Here is a 16,310-nt window from a genome sequence, read left to right on the forward strand (position 1 = left end):
ATGTAGTATTTTCATCAAGAAGCTTTCTACAAATCAACTGTTTGCATGATTACTGCTGAGTCTTGAAGATGGGATGGAAATTATGGCAAGATGTTTTTCAAAGGTAGAAAGAAGAAAAATCAACCTCCTACGATTAGGTCTCTGTTGTGTAGTTGCTGTATGAGAGAGAGGGCACAGATGAGAAGTTGTTATTCCACTGTCTTCCTCCAGTATTCTGCTGCAATTCTGCCTGCTCTTTATATTTGCTCAGTAGACTTTTGGCTTCTTGCAGATCCTGAGAAGAGTTTTCCCCATATTCTTCTTTCAGCCACTGCCTGAACTGCAGAAATTGAACATACATATACAACATGACAAAATAATAACATGAGACTGATGCAGTTACTACAGAATTTCAAGAGCCTTTAAGAACACAAGTAGTTTAAAGAGGAGCGCTCCAAATACTGCATGTCCTTCAATAACAGCACAGAATACACAGGATCAGGAACATGCATTTGAAATCCCAGAGATCCTTATATCCCCTAAAATCACACACCTGTGTAACAGCATGGCTGACTGGAGGAATATGGAGTAAGAAACACCCACCAGGCAAGGATGTCCTGGACTTACAAGCACCCTCCTCCTGTTGCATATACAACGAGATGAATAAGCGTGGAAGCTAATATGATCAGCCAACTTGCCCAAGCCACAACAGGCCACAAGAAGGCTGAAGATCAGAAAGTGAACCACTCATATGGGTTTTTCAACCTGAGCCCACAAACACCAATAGTAAAAAAGTGTACTGTAGGTAATCAGGAAAGGCATCTTCTAGAAGAAAAAGACCAGGGGCTTTAAAAGCTATAGAATAGGACCCTATATGTTACTGATACAAATAGCTCAATACGCTACCTGGCAACAGATGTACCAGGTCCAGCTAGCTGAAGGTCAGTCCAGCTCTGCATCCTGGCATGAGAGCAGCCAGATGTAAATGCAAAAGAAATAATCAGGCAACCACAGGACAAAAACACTGGGATATTTTCCCTGCTTATTTCCTCAGCTTCCAGCAATTTCCAGCTCAGGAACTTTCAGAGGCTGAGGCAATATCCTTGTGTTTGATAGCAACAAATGGATTTTTCTGCCATGAGATCACCTTCTGAATCCACAAATTTTTTACCATGAGATATCTGGACACCAAGAAGCTCCATAAGTATATATTGTATAAAACCCCCTCGTTTTTCTTGACTGAGATCTGCCAATTGATAGCTTCCTCTCACATTACAGGAAAGAGCGTAAATCACGCCTGTTCACTTTCTCTATTCCACTCAACTTTATAGACCTTTATTATATGCTTCCCTGTCATTTCTTTGCCAGTTGAAGAATGAGTCCACTTAGTCATTCCCAACAATCTAGTCGCTCTTCTCTGCAGAAGCAGCAAGCAGACAAAGACCCCAACTGTTGTGTTCCAGTGGGGACAATATTCCTGTGATCATTTTTCAAGCCTTAACTTTGATAGCTTTGTCCTGTTCAGGGCTCATGGGCAGCTTTATCCATAAGACCATTTACTAGGACATGGGGAGAAATGACCTCACCCACAGTTATTCCCTCCCATTCCTATAAGGCTGTAAAATCTCGAGTTAAATCTGAAGCCTCAGGCTACCATGTGGAAGTTTGGAATTGGTGCAAACTACGTTATGACCTTTGTGACCCCTTCCTGTAAGACCAAGATCTAAGGGACCTCATTCCAGAAAGCCCACAGGATACCCCCATATAGTGGCACAGCAAAACACCCATGCTGCTGAAATCAGAAAAAAGTTCACGCCCTTGGCAGATGGCATTATTCCACTGAAATCAGGTGTGTAAACAGACACCTGCTAAGGATGTGGTTGCTGTTAAGAGACAGTAGGAAACTACAGCGCGGCCAGTGACTACAGGTGGATATTTCTTTTTGCAACCTACTGCCTCCCCCTCAGTGAAAAAAGGCAGAATGTGCCGTCCATGGTGGATGAAAAAAGAGAGACGTTACTGTCTTTATCAGGCTATTTGCATATAGCCTTAATTGTCATTGCTGTTAGCCCAGACCAATTAGAGTAGAAATGACTGTAAGGGAGGAAGGAGACAACTCTGGAAAGTCCCCCACTGACTCTTGTCTCTTAAAAATCGGTTGCTCTACAATTTACACCAGTTCCAAACGATCCAGGAAACATTCAGTTAAATATTAAAAAAACGCAAATATTTACAGTTGCAAACTGCATCATGCAAAACAAAGGGTAATTTCTAAACTCTGAGCTTTCTGCAGCAGAATGACAGGGATGGAATAAAAAAAAAAAAGCACAACATCCTTTGCTTCATGTATTTTGCTTTCCGATTTTGGTTTGCCTCTGTTGTTGTTGTTGTTGGTTTTTAATAAGCACCATAGGCACAAGAGCCCAGAGAACAGCAACATGCTGAGCAATGGAAAACAGAGGGGACAGCCAGAGTAGGTTGTTAACATAAGTGGAAGTCACCGATCACCCACGAGGAGCAGGTCTTTTGCGTGGGATGGTTCTTTTTAAGGGTAAGAAACTCATTTTTGTGTTATGAAAACCACTTCGCAGTCTTACTGTTCCCTCAATTCTCCTAGTCCTACAGAACCGTCAAAGGTTAAGAAGAAACAAAGGGTCAGATTTGAGACTGCTCTACACATCAGAAAGTCTCAGCCATAGAAAGTGGAGGGGAAACACAACACTTAAGTCATAATCAGAACCTAGTTTAACTCCTGGATAAGGTTTCTGATTATGATTTCTTTCCTGCTTACTATTCCAAATGAATGTGTTGGGGGGAAACTCACATTTTTTATGCAACTAGTACTTATAGGTTGGTCGCTCTGTTGAATTCTGAGCATCTCAGTCTTTAGTTTTTACCCCTCTAAAGGTGTCAGTCTTGTATTGTGTCTTAGCACACATTAAGCAATCACTGGATTGAGAGCACAGCTTCGTCTCTTCTCCCATCCAGAATTCCCTGATACCTTCAGTGCTATTTGCATCTCCCATGCGGAGCAGGCTTGGCAAAGAAGCTACTCCCTCAAAGCGAAAAAAGGGAGTCAGATAAACCACCCGGGCCCCAAAATAATGAGAAGTAGCCCATGATCTGAGACTTGGGGGTTGTGTTTTACAGCTCTTTTGTGTGTAGTGCATTTACCTGATCAACATCATGTTTTTCAAAGTCCTGTAGCTGTCTCTGGAAGCCCATGTTAGGATTGGCACAGGATCTCGCTGCACGGACAACAGACAGTGCATCTTCCCAACCAAAGTCTGTGATAGTCATGATGTAGGCAACCACCAACGTTACACTCCTGGAGACACCCGCAAGGCTGAATGAAAAAGGAGGAGCAATAAATTGAAGTAGTGCTGTACTTCACCTATCACAGTCCAAAGCATCACTTCCCAGCATCGCAGCAGGCTGCTGTGTTGCTTGCCACCATGTATTTTGCTTTCCGATTTTGGTTTGCCTCTGTTGTTGTTGTTGTTGGTTTTTAATAAGCACCATAGGCACAAGAGCCCAGAGAACAGCAACATGCTGAGCAATGGAAAACAGAGGGGACAGCCAGAGTAGGTTGTTAACATAAGTGGAAGTCACCGATCACCCACGAGGAGCAGGTCTTTTGCGTGGGATGGTTCTTTTTAAGGGTAAGAAACTCATTTTTGTGTTATGAAAACCACTTCGCAGTCTTACTGTTCCCTCAATTCTCCTAGTCCTACAGAACCGTCAAAGGTTAAGAAGAAACAAAGGGTCAGATTTGAGACTGCTCTACACATCAGAAAGTCTCAGCCATAGAAAGTGGAGGGGAAACACAACACTTAAGTCATAATCAGAACCTAGTTTAACTCCTGGATAAGGTTTCTGATTATGATTTCTTTCCTGCTTACTATTCCAAATGAATGTGTTGGGGGGAAACTCACATTTTTTATGCAACTAGTACTTATAGGTTGGTCGCTCTGTTGAATTCTGAGCATCTCAGTCTTTAGTTTTTACCCCTCTAAAGGTGTCAGTCTTGTATTGTGTCTTAGCACACATTAAGCAATCACTGGATTGAGAGCACAGCTTCGTCTCTTCTCCCATCCAGAATTCCCTGATACCTTCAGTGCTATTTGCATCTCCCATGCGGAGCAGGCTTGGCAAAGAAGCTACTCCCTCAAAGCGAAAAAAGGGAGTCAGATAAACCACCCGGGCCCCAAAATAATGAGAAGTAGCCCATGATCTGAGACTTGGGGGTTGTGTTTTACAGCTCTTTTGTGTGTAGTGCATTTACCTGATCAACATCATGTTTTTCAAAGTCCTGTAGCTGTCTCTGGAAGCCCATGTTAGGATTGGCACAGGATCTCGCTGCACGGACAACAGACAGTGCATCTTCCCAACCAAAGTCTGTGATAGTCATGATGTAGGCAACCACCAACGTTACACTCCTGGAGACACCCGCAAGGCTGAATGAAAAAGGAGGAGCAATAAATTGAAGTAGTGCTGTACTTCACCTATCACAGTCCAAAGCATCACTTCCCAGCATCGCAGCAGGCTGCTGTGTTGCTTGCCACCAGGAAGAAATATTACATTATTAGTGGTCCTGCTTTTTTGAATGCCTCAGAACAAACCTATGACGAGACCAAGAAAGCGGGTTCTGAGTGCTAATTCATGAGACTGGAAAGAAAGAAGTGAGTATTAAGTCTGCACAAAACCAGGAGACAGCGCACACATTCTAAGTTAGATTTGGCTTTTAATAAGCTGGAAATGTCACCCACTTTCTTCTGCCTGTACAGATCAGAGCAGTTAAGTAAGACTGCTCCCTCTCCACCGTGAATAAAGGCTTCAATTTCATGGGGCTGACGTGAACTTTAACTGAACTGTTACAGTACGTCTGGTTGCTTGAGCTCTTTTCCTCTTTCTGCTATCCAGGCACTGTGCAACTTCAACTCTCAATACTCCAATTTCCCTACGTGAAATGCTGGGATAAAGTAAGAATCATTCACTGTTACTGGTTTGACAGCACTGGACAAAAAAAGCCTCACAACCATTACTATTATGAGTATAAAAAAAAAATGTGTTTGAGTTATATTTGTGCCAGACTTTCACTTGGCATTTCAAGAACATTTTGTGCTTTTGAAATGCTTCACAAATTTAAATGTGTTTTTTAAAACTCTATCAGAATTCAGACAAAATATCCCTGTTTTACATACACGGAGATGGACCAAATGACTTGTGCCCAGCGCTATCACGAGTCGGTAGCAAACTGAGGATCCATGCTCAGGGCCCGCGTACAAGTCCAGTGTTTAAATCACAAGATGACTGTGATTACAGATACAGACTCAGATATGTCACTTGGACATACAGCACAAAGACTACAACCGACAGCACAGAGCAAGAAAAAAACCCAGGGTGGGATTTCCTCTTCTATTCTCTACAGTCCCAGAAGCATCCCTCCAATCAGAGACTTGCTATTTACAAATGCAACGTTTGAATGCTTCACCAGTTTAAAGAAAAAAGAGGAAAAAAAAATCAATTTGTGTTCAGGGGAAAATTATTTTTTTAACAACTCTGAAGTCACCAAAATAGCTGTTATAGAAACTAATAAAATTATTACAATTATTACAATTGTGACTAAAATAATGGGAAATAAATAATCTGTCTCTTGTCATTTCTAGTAAAAACAATCCTACAAAAAGGTCTGATAAGAAGGGAAGGTCAAGAAGAATTTCTTGGACTTCTTTTATCTCCAGGCAGCTGCCCACCCCAGTGACTCAAAAGTCTTAGCATGAGGCTTTAATAGCATTTGCAAATCTTCTCAGGCTCTTAAAATAAAAGGGGCATTTCAGTCTAAGAAGATTTTGCCGTAATATGGAGATGAACATTAACTTATTAAAATAACGAACATCCAATGAAGGTAGAGAAACCTTTAAGAAGCCTTTTCAGTGAACAGTATACGTACCAATGAACCAGGCAGCCTTCACCTGTAAGGCGGCACTCATGGATAAACTTGATGCTCTCTCTGAAATGCCTTGCCCTGAAAACAGAAGCAGAAGGGGAATAAAGAAAGTAGAAATAAAGAAAGTATTTAGTAAAATCACTACTTAGAAAGAGAGAAATGTATCCGAAAGCTCATTTAACACTGTTTCTAGAATTTAGAACTGAATACAGGTCATACAAGGTAAAAGTCAGTGTCTGCCAATGAAACACAATACTCACTGGCATAGTTATTCTCCACTCTACCTGAAGACGAAACTGGTACCTTCGGTACTACAACGTGATAAACATTAACAAACACTTTATTCCAATGACTGTCAAGTCTGAATTTCAGTTTGTGCTTTATTCCTCTTTAAACTAGTAACTTGATCTCGTATGTTCTTGCATATGCTCAGATGTCAGATGAAACTCAGTACAGCTACACGAACAGTTAAGGTATATCATCTCTCACAAAGAGGCATCCACTACCCGCTACCAAACTTAAGCTTAATTTTGACTTCACCTCCTCCTCCAAACCATGTACTAGGACACATCAAAATGTTACGATTTTTTTCTTTCAGCATGAAGTCTTTCGCTTTTGTCTTTACTGTGAAAAAACTCTCAGTCAAGCCCTGGCTTCTTCAGCTCCTTCCAGCCTCCTCCCCTCAGAGTGCAGTACCCCTCCTGGCTGCCCTTATTCAGGGTGTCAGCCAGACCCTGCCTACAGCCTACCCTTTTTCTAGCCACATCGGAGAAGACGTGGAGAAGATAAAGACTCAGTTTACAAACTTTAAGGTTTGTACTCTCATTATCCTTTACATATGTCTCTTCACTGTAAGCGGGGCAGATAGGAAGGGAAGTAACTGGCCAGCTGTCCATCATCTCAGCAAATCTGCAGCATCACCTCTTTGCATCTCAGCCCCAAGTTGCTCGTCCTGCCTCTGCCTTTCAGACTGCAAAGCCTTTGGGGCTGCCTGCAGTTTATCATAGGTGCAAGCAGCACCTCTTGGTTCAATACTGTGGCCTTTCAGTGCTCTTCAAGCTCACAAGCAGCAGCAATGCATGTGACACAGACAGAGGAGAGACCTTCTGAAGGGGCAGTCGGCAAAGATGAACCTGAAAGCACACCGCGCTCAACACCCATGAAACACAACGTCCTGTATTCAAGATGTTTCCCCTCTCAGGGTGAATATTATACCACAAGGGTAAAAGAAAAAAACCTCAGCGCAGCACCAGCAGCCACACAAAAATCAGGAATACCCACATAAAAGGAAGCTTTCCTTCCTGCCCAACAGTGCAGCTGCTGATACTATAAACACTCAGACCCGGAGGAGGACAACAGTGATGCAACACAGTGGCAGAGCCTGTGGAACTTGCAAAGGTAATGCTAAGCTGAAATACCCCAAAAGAGGAATCCCAAAGCCCAGGAATCCCAAAGCCCAGGACTCCCTCTTGCATCACCAGATAAAACACAGAGAATACAGCCGGAAAAGTGCTGGGTAACTTATTTGGAAAACCTCAAGGCATGACACAACCCCAAGCTTTAGGGCAGGAAGTCAACTCAGGATTTTATGCTTCTCAAAAAACTGACCAAGTATGTAGAATGAGTGAAGGGAGGAAGCCTTACAAAAGCATTTCTACTCTGATTGCTGCTCCAAAACATTTTTACTGGCTGAGTTCTAAGAAATCATGGTGCTCAGGTCTGCCTGCGGGACACATGCAGCTTCAAGTGAGCTCAGGGAACAAATAGGACATTTGGCTGTGTGTGCAGGAGGTGTTGCTATTGCACAATGAAGGAGCACTGATCCGAGACTGAATGAATTCCTTCAAATGAAACTTGGTTAGGGCTTGATTGACATCTTCCCAATCTTCTCATACATCCATCTTTTCTCTTTCCCTCTAGAAAACCCGGCTGACAGCACAGCTCCAAGCACCAGTGAATTCATTTCAATGGTCTAGCACAAGTTTTGGTTAAACACTTCAATGCTTTGGTTTGAAAAATATCTGTGAATGAGCATAACACCTTTGCAAGGTACTAAATATAGCTAGCAGTGAACTCCATTCACTCAGTTTTATTCACCCTTCCTTCTTGCTGACACTGGGTCTGCTGACACACTGTCAAGTCTGTTTAAAGGCATTCATGAAAACGAGAAGAGAAATAGCCAAGTCTAGAATTTGTGCTGCTCTGCAGAACCATGGCTCCTCCTCACCTTGAGTCAGAGCAAAGGAGAAATGTACTACTCCTCCACAACCCTATGGTACCGAGGTCTCTCACGAAAACTAAGACTGAGGACCAGTTAGCTGTGTAGTAAAGGCCAGACACAAAGAAGAATGGCAAGTCTTACACTAACCACAGAACAGTTGATTATCATCTGTAACAGGAAAGCACTTGACAAATGTGTTGATTTGCAGCTTATTTGTTGGACTAAACAGTTACTTCAAGACAATTTATTACATGCTATCTGGCTTTTACATCTCCCAGCTTAAAGCTGGGTCCCGAACTGCATCATCTTCACAGTGGGAAAACACCACAGAAAGAAGAACCAGTACAGTGCCTCCACCAGCATGTTGTAAAAGTCAGCTAAACTTATGCATTAGCAAGCTGGATAATCCAAAACTAGGCTGAGGGCACAGTTATGATAGCCAATCTACATATTCATTCATTGCTAGTCAGACTTCTACGAATATTATAAAGGTTAAAAAGAAAGCATTCAAAACAGATAGTAAGAAGGCTATGTAAATGCAACAAAAATCCACCTAAATTTCTTAATAGGTTATCTGGCTTCTGTATTATCACCGCTAACAGTCTTGACCGTTGGAGGTTAGTTACTTAGAAACATGTAGCTTATGACAATTAGCTGGAACAGGACAGGAAGGGAAGATTTGATTTTTATAGAATTACCTTTTTAGCAACAGGGTCTGTATGACATGACATTTCTGGAGAAGTCAAAGCCCTATGGTAAAATTCTCACAGTCCAGGGAAAACACTCATTTAACAGCTAGGAAGCACTTCGAATCTCAAAAGCAACTGCTTGATTCCTATGCTTGGTAGGGGCAGAACATGAGAGTAGAAGCAAGGTTTTGAGATGCTTTAGTGAATACCCACATGTTAACAGGGGAATCCCTTCTGTATTTCCCTGGCAATTCATTCCTCTGAGGAAGGGAGCTCCTAAACAAGCTTAATAGGAATCAGTGTACGTTACACACATGAGAAATCAGAAGTTTCCCCTCAGAAAAACTGAGCTGAAGCAAATTAAGAGCTCACAGCCTCAAAATTCAGTGAGTAAAAACTTTCAGTTGGACGTTATCAACCTGCCAGCAGTTGTAAAGTAACAGCAAACCCTCTATAAACCTTGCTGTTGAGAGACATACAAAACAGCAGTGTGTACCTGGTCAGTTGTGCCCATCAACCATTGCAAAGAAAACACAAGGACCTGCAATATAGGATGCTGCTATTTTTTTCCTGACACCACTAGAATTCCTCCTCTGAAAGAAGATAGATACACAAAGATGATGCAGGGGGACAAATTCCCTTTCTTGTTCCCCAGCTACCCCTCCCTCCCTGCGGGTAGTAGATAGGAGTGCTCCTAGATAGGATTGTGTCAAATCCTCCCAGACTGAACAAAGCCAGCTTCCCCTTGCTTTCAGAAGATTGTATGTGCAATCAAGCAACATTGCTATTTGCAAGCATCATGATTTGATTTTACTTGAAGATCAGGACTGTATAAAGCAAAAAAGAAAAGTCAGTTACTCATCAAGTTTTATTTTAAGTGATAAAACGTATCAGTATTAGAAGTAATGACGTTTGCTTGAAACCACCTGATACCAAAGCAAGTATTTTAGATGCCTGCAGCATAACAGAAACAATACTCATGCAAATATTGTATCTTCTTACTGATGCTTTAAGAGCTTTGGTACAGTGCCAGGCAGCTCAAGCGACAGAGGGGTTTTTTCAAACAGTGAAGGAGGGGGCTGCATTGAACATTGGTTAATGTTCAATACAAACGCCATCCTTTCTATTTCCATTCCAAATTGATCCAGATCTCTATTAACAAAGGAAGGAGATTTGCAAAACATTTTCACAAATGCTACACATCTCAGAACACCAACAAGCAATTACAATGGCATGTCAATGTATCCCTCTAATCTGATATTTTTATCTTCCCAAAAGGATTTTTTTAACATTGATTTCTTTTTATTTAATTATTCAGGCCACAAAACTTGCCCATGACAAAGGCAATTAGCTATCTGCTTTCTCACTACAGACCTGTCTTGAAATTTAGGAGTTTGTTGTGTTTTTTACTGCGGGTTGGGGTGGGGTTTTTTTGCCCCCCTTCCCCTAAAATCAAGACAGAAATACAGAATGAAAAGCAAATCACCACACATCAAATGCCATGCTGGAATCTTTCTAGAGTACGAGAAACACATACTCTAAAAATATACCCCGAAAGCATGAGCCGGAATATTGCTGCGATGTGAGAGAAAAGCAGTGCTGCATTTCCTTCCGTACCTACCAGGCTCTTTCAAATACTCGTTTCTTTACAAAACTTGGTAGCAGGATGTGGCTGAAACCCCCCGCACCTCTCCCCAACATAAACAGTGAGCTCTAGAAGAAAGAGTTGGTCACCATCCAAGTTCTCTTACAAAACCTGTTTTGATTTCTCTTTGGAATCAAGACTTGCTAGGCTTAATGGTTCAAAACATTAAAACCAAGGGCAAGTCAATTAGCATTTTGTGAACATTAGCAGAGATGAGAAAGAGTGAGGCTGGGACACCATAGTTTCAGTACATATATCCCCAAGGCAAGAGACACTGCAGGGCAGAAACTCCCCACCGTGCCAGCCTACTGCTAAAAACATTAGGACCTTCTGAGGCAGGTCCAAGAAGTCCAGAGCAGACAGTTGGCAGGGGCAGTTTGCACACTGGGACTTTATCTTGAGGGCCCGCTGCGAGGAATTTATTCCAACCATTGAAGCACCAGGCTTCATACCTCTTTTAAATATTTTCTTTTTGTTAATGGCTGGAGATAGCGGTAACAAAAAAGAACAACCAAACAAAAAGATTTAAAACAAAAAAACCAACAATGGCTACAATAACTGGGGCTAAATCAGGAGCAGACTCGCTAAGGAATTCCTGAAGTTTAAGGCCACAAATGAAGAGTGTTTAGATACTGACTCTCCTACAAACCCTTATACACAAAAGGCAGGGTCTGAACTAAGGTGGCTGGAATTAAGTGTTAACTGTGTTTTCTTAACAGATTAAAAACCACATCTGTGTAATACTTCTGAGAGATCAGAATCGGATCTTTCAGCTCATTGTAAAACGGGCATCACAGTACTAAGGGATTTCTGGGATTTTGTGATTTATTTTTAAAGAAAACTTACAAGTTCTGCGAGGGTGAGTCAGCAGCCGGAATGCACAGATACTTCACTCCCTGTGTAAAGAAGCAAAAATGAATGAGAAGAAAATATCCAAGTTAAATACATTTATCTATCATGGCACAAGTCCTGCTCTAGACCGGTGCAGCTTTATTGACTTTGAGGAAGGCACATCACTACTCAGACAAGCAGTGATCACCTCTATGCTGCCAGATTTTAAAACACTGTGTTCACATCTGTTTTGTTGCTAAGACACCAGCACATATCTTACTCATGCTTATCCCAAGACCCAATAGCAAGCTTGTTGAAATAGAAGCATCTTTACTAAAAATCTCATTCTTCCTACATTTCTAATAAAATTAAGTTGCATCTTGTCCCCTTCCCTTTCTCTGAACAGATGCTACAACCTAAAATTGCGATAAGCAATTCTTTTGATCCAATGCAATCATTTTTCTCAATCTAGTTGATAAACAGAACAAAATGCATTTCAGAGAAGAAACATGTTTGTGGTATGGGGGTTTTGGTTTTTTTATTTTTGAGAAACTTCAAGAAGGACTACTGTAAAATGCACACTTTTCTTCCACAAAGTTAGCCTCACTTTCTTAGTCAGTTATCATAATAAGTTACAAGATCAATTAGGGAAGTTAGATAACCATTTCTGATGCATTAAAAATGTTACTGGGTATATTTAAAACAACACTATAATCATACACTACTGCTTTGCATTGTCAACGCTCATTTTAACTGTCATTTTATTTTCAAAGCTTGTTTTGCTCTTATGACTGTTAAGAAAAAGAACATTTCTGAAAGCGTATTTAGCTTACTTCTCAAATAGGACTTCCAAGAATATAGGTTGCGGCTCAGACACCAAATAATAAAAAGCTAACTAAATAAAAACTTAATAAATCCCTGGAAGTTTTTTTTTGACTCATCTCAGATACAAAGTTATGAATTTTTCAGATGTACTTGTAAACATAAGAATTCACAGCAAAAGGCCCACTACAAAATGTTCTTTAGTTTATGTAACAATGCAAACTTCTGCAACAGTCCTGCATATTCAACAACATACATGGGAAGTCACACGTTTATCGATAAGAGATCCTTTGCCAACAAGGTGGAACATAACATGTACCTACCAGGCATTTCATTTGCCAGCTGGGACAAGGAGATGATTTTCATTGCTCAACTGTGATACTACCTGAAGCAGTATCTTCTCCAACTGTCTTTGCTTTGCTGGCTCAGGAACCCCTCTGTTTCCCCTACACACACTTTGTTACTTCACTTGTCATCTCACACCAAAAAGCAGCCCCTTTTATAAGAGGTCCTGACCCCTGGGCACCATGACACACCATCACGCTAATCCTCTGCAAGGGGCATGAACTTCACCACTGTCAGAAAGGATGTGGTGATAATTCACCCACATCTCTTCACCACCACTTACACATGGCACCAGCCATTTTCTCAACCCAGCAGAACCCCTTCAGCCAGTGCCTTCTTCACAGCCACAGATTTGAGAGCCTACCCCATCCCCACCATCCTTTACAAAACCTCCTCACTCTGAAAGGCCATGAGGGAGAAGGCACCACCAGGACAACACCAAGCCCGTGACAGCACGTGGCATTTTGTGTGAGCGCTGCGTGGCAAAAATGCAGCTGAGGGGAGAGAGAATAAGAATGAAGTCAGCTTGCAAAGCAAAGCAGCTTGCTGCCAGAGGTAACGGCATCAACAACTAACAGTGCCTCCTGCCTTGTGTTGGGAGAAGGGATGCCTGCTGCAGGAAACGAGGATGGCTCCACAGCCGTAAATTGATCCTCAACAGCTCGCACAGACATATACATTTAGAAAGACAATACAGCAGTAATACATATATCGATAGGCTGCTGAGCCAAGGATGATAACTATATTGTGACAGATTAATTACGATAATAAGCATCTTGTGTGACGTATCTGAGAGGTTTATCTCAGACACTAGCATCACTTCAAGTGAGTCACTCCAGTAGAATGGGGGCCTGTGACCTGAAAGTAAATTTACATGCTATTCTTCCCCACACACCTCTAGACAACTCTCTGCCACTGACTCTGCACCACCAAGGGAAAAAAAAATAGGAAGAAAATTGAAGATAGGAGATGGGTTAACTCCGGAGCGCACTAAGTGCCAGAAGGTTCGCTGCTCTGGCACGCGCTGACGCAAGTTGTTCGGCAGATTTCAGAAGCTCTGGCACATGCTGAGCCCTTTTCGCAGGCTGAGTGCAGAGGGGCTTTCAGATCGTGTTCACTTTAAAAGCAGAAGTAGCACCAGCACAAGTTTAAGACCCACAGTGTTCTTTTTTTGTCATGGCTGGCTAGTTCCCACTACCGCAAGCAAGCACGAAACTAGCCTATGAGAGACCGCACATGGTACTGAATGGCTCATCCAGAGCCTGATCCTGGAGGTCTTCAGCACCTACAACTTCCAGCGAAGCCCACAGCACTCTTTTCACTACCGTGCTTGCAAATGCTCAGCATCAGTCTGTTAGCCTTATTAATGTAGTTTCTCAAGCAGGAGATGGTTAAAGTTACTGGAATTTGGTATTTTGACCAATGCATGTCACTTGTATGGTGGTTTTGGAAGGCTGTGTGGTGATGGGACCCCTCCCTGTGAGGAAATAATCACACACTCAACTCAGAAATAGTTAGAGGTGGGATTTCAAAAGTACTGTGCAATGACCTAACCTGAGTCCCACAAAAATCAACAGTGAAACTCTCAGTCACTTTGACCCAAACACAGTTTGGCCAGAGTTGGTAACTCCTAAGGATCCCACCCTACTATCAAGTTTTGCTTCTCTTGGTTGAAATAACAACGATAATAATAGGATCAAATATCATTCACCATAACTGGATACCTGAAATACAACAACGACACAAGATTATATAGGGCAGGTATTCATAAATGAGACTCGGGGGATTTTCTGTGTAGATATTCATATGTTGATTCCTGGAATAAGCTTTTCCTCACACATGCTGGGCAGACTTTCTTTTTTAAACATACTGGCAATAGGAAGATATTTAATTACTGAACCCTGCTGTCTGCAACTTTTTTCAAAAAAACTACCCAGGATCATAATATTATTTGTATATTTGTGCCCCAAGACACTACTGTCCTTCCTGTGCACATAGCCTGCAGATACCATCTAAGAACTGTCCCAAAGGGACCTTTCACAGCAGAACAGTTTATGCCAACCGAACAAGTAAATACCAACAACATTTTAGACAGAGTACTACCATGCAAAAAAAAAAGATAGAGACATTGCTATTTTATTACTTAGCAGTTTGTTTGCCATTCTGAAACTGCAAAGCATAAGAAGCAAGAAGGCAACAATCACTGACACAGTGACTAAAACAGAGTAAGCTAAATCAAAAGATTGTTGAAGAGTCAAGCAAACCAGCTCCTAAGGAACACTCCAACAAGCTCCAAATCAGCACCCAGTCTGCAATTTCATTAAATAAACTTGAGTCTGGTTGCAAATGCAATATACAAAGTTGAACTAGAACTGCATGTTAATAAAGATGGGAAGACAAAAATACAAATTTGATGTCAACTGTCTGGATGTGTGTTTTATTTATTTTATTGTTTTTAAATTAACTATTTTATTCCCTAGGAATGACAATTCTCTAAAAATTATTCAGTGGAGGAAGGACAGCACAACTCAAAATAGGTATTGTGCCACTTCACCTACACACAATAAATTAGGTGCCACAGAATAGCTATCTCATCCCAAAACACGGTATTTGTTCAAAGCAAAGACAAAAGCTTGCAACTATAAAAACTGATGAAGGGAGAAATATTATTTTAAATCCTACGTGAAGTATTACATCCACTTTATTTATGGAATATTGCTGCTAATACATTGTTATTCAAACATTTCTTCAGCTGACAGCTATGTCAGTCATGTTTTATCTTTCCAAACAAGCTTTTTCCTAGATTACCCATTAAAAAAAAAAAAAAATCAATCCAACCTTTTAAAATTAAACATAAATTATGTATATTCTCAGGTAATAAAACATTCCATACATATGGAACATGTTGAAACCCAAGCTCCTAGGTCAATGCGACTCTGAACACAGCTTTCTTCCGCTCTATTCACTGCTACTTTCTACTTGTTACTTTTAAATCATTGCTCACTTTCCTTTCTCCAATCACCTTTACCACCAGAGACCCCTACCCTCAATCACATACATTTCTTTAAACTTCTTCCTTATTATTCACATGATGATCCTAACAGACGCGTTCCGCAATAACAAATAAAAGCAGCACTCCCATTTCTTTTTTGTATCTAACCTGTTAAGATTACCTCAAAAAAACCCAATAAAATAAAATATAATTTACTTTTCTGTTTTCTGTTTCAGCAGACAGAGTAACCACCAAAACTAGATTTCTATCTCTCTTAGGCCCTGAAACTAAATGCTACAGTTAAACCGATACAGTGAGAGCTAACAAAACTAGAGCAAGTATTCCGATTTCAAGATTGTCAAAGTTGAAACAAGCGAGAGTTAAGTAAAATTTCTAAAATTCACTGTTATTTGAGAAACAATGACAGCACTTGCACAATTTCATCACAGATTCTAGAACTAAGTCAGTTCTGCTTCAGTGAATATTGAGATATTAAAACCAAAAAAGTTTAGGTACACACATGTATATCCAGAAGCTTTACACTACAGTTAATAAGGTGTTTGTGGAATTGCAGTAATTTTCAAATTTCTAATTATTTTAACCTACTAAGATTAGGAACTGAACAGTTATTTCACATTTGGAAAAGTCAGTAAGACTATAGAACACCACATTCCTACTATCATTAGGTTTTAAAAAAGAAAATTAAGTCTTTGTTATTAAATCCAGGATTTCATTAAGTGCTCAGGAAACTTAACAGTCTAGTTTAAGGAACGCTGCCTTTTTATTCTACTTACCTATAATCCATTTTAAAAGGTCCAGTTTCATTTTAACTAAAC

The 16,310-nt window shown here is 40.9% G+C and overlaps 1 protein-coding gene across 1 annotated transcript in view; it reads right to left on the reverse strand.

The window, feature by feature from the left end:
* Positions 1 to 16,310, reverse strand: part of DUSP22 (dual specificity phosphatase 22) — a 52,733-nt gene that overhangs the window by 3,379 nt on the left and 33,044 nt on the right. Inside the window, exons 4-7 of the mRNA XM_014940985.1 lie at positions 11,331 to 11,380; positions 5,933 to 6,007; positions 4,265 to 4,436; positions 125 to 319 (exon numbers count right to left, since the gene is read on the reverse strand). Of these exons, the coding sequence (XP_014796471.1) occupies positions 134 to 319; positions 4,265 to 4,436; positions 5,933 to 6,007; positions 11,331 to 11,380 (483 nt within the window). The 3' untranslated portion in view covers positions 125 to 133. The remainder of the gene's footprint in view (positions 1 to 124; positions 320 to 4,264; positions 4,437 to 5,932; positions 6,008 to 11,330; positions 11,381 to 16,310) is intronic.

The sequence above is a fragment of the Calidris pugnax genome, unplaced genomic scaffold (assembly GCF_001431845.1).
Source record: "Calidris pugnax isolate Ruff unplaced genomic scaffold, ASM143184v1 scaffold8, whole genome shotgun sequence".
Lineage (NCBI taxonomy): Eukaryota > Metazoa > Chordata > Aves > Charadriiformes > Scolopacidae > Calidris > Calidris pugnax.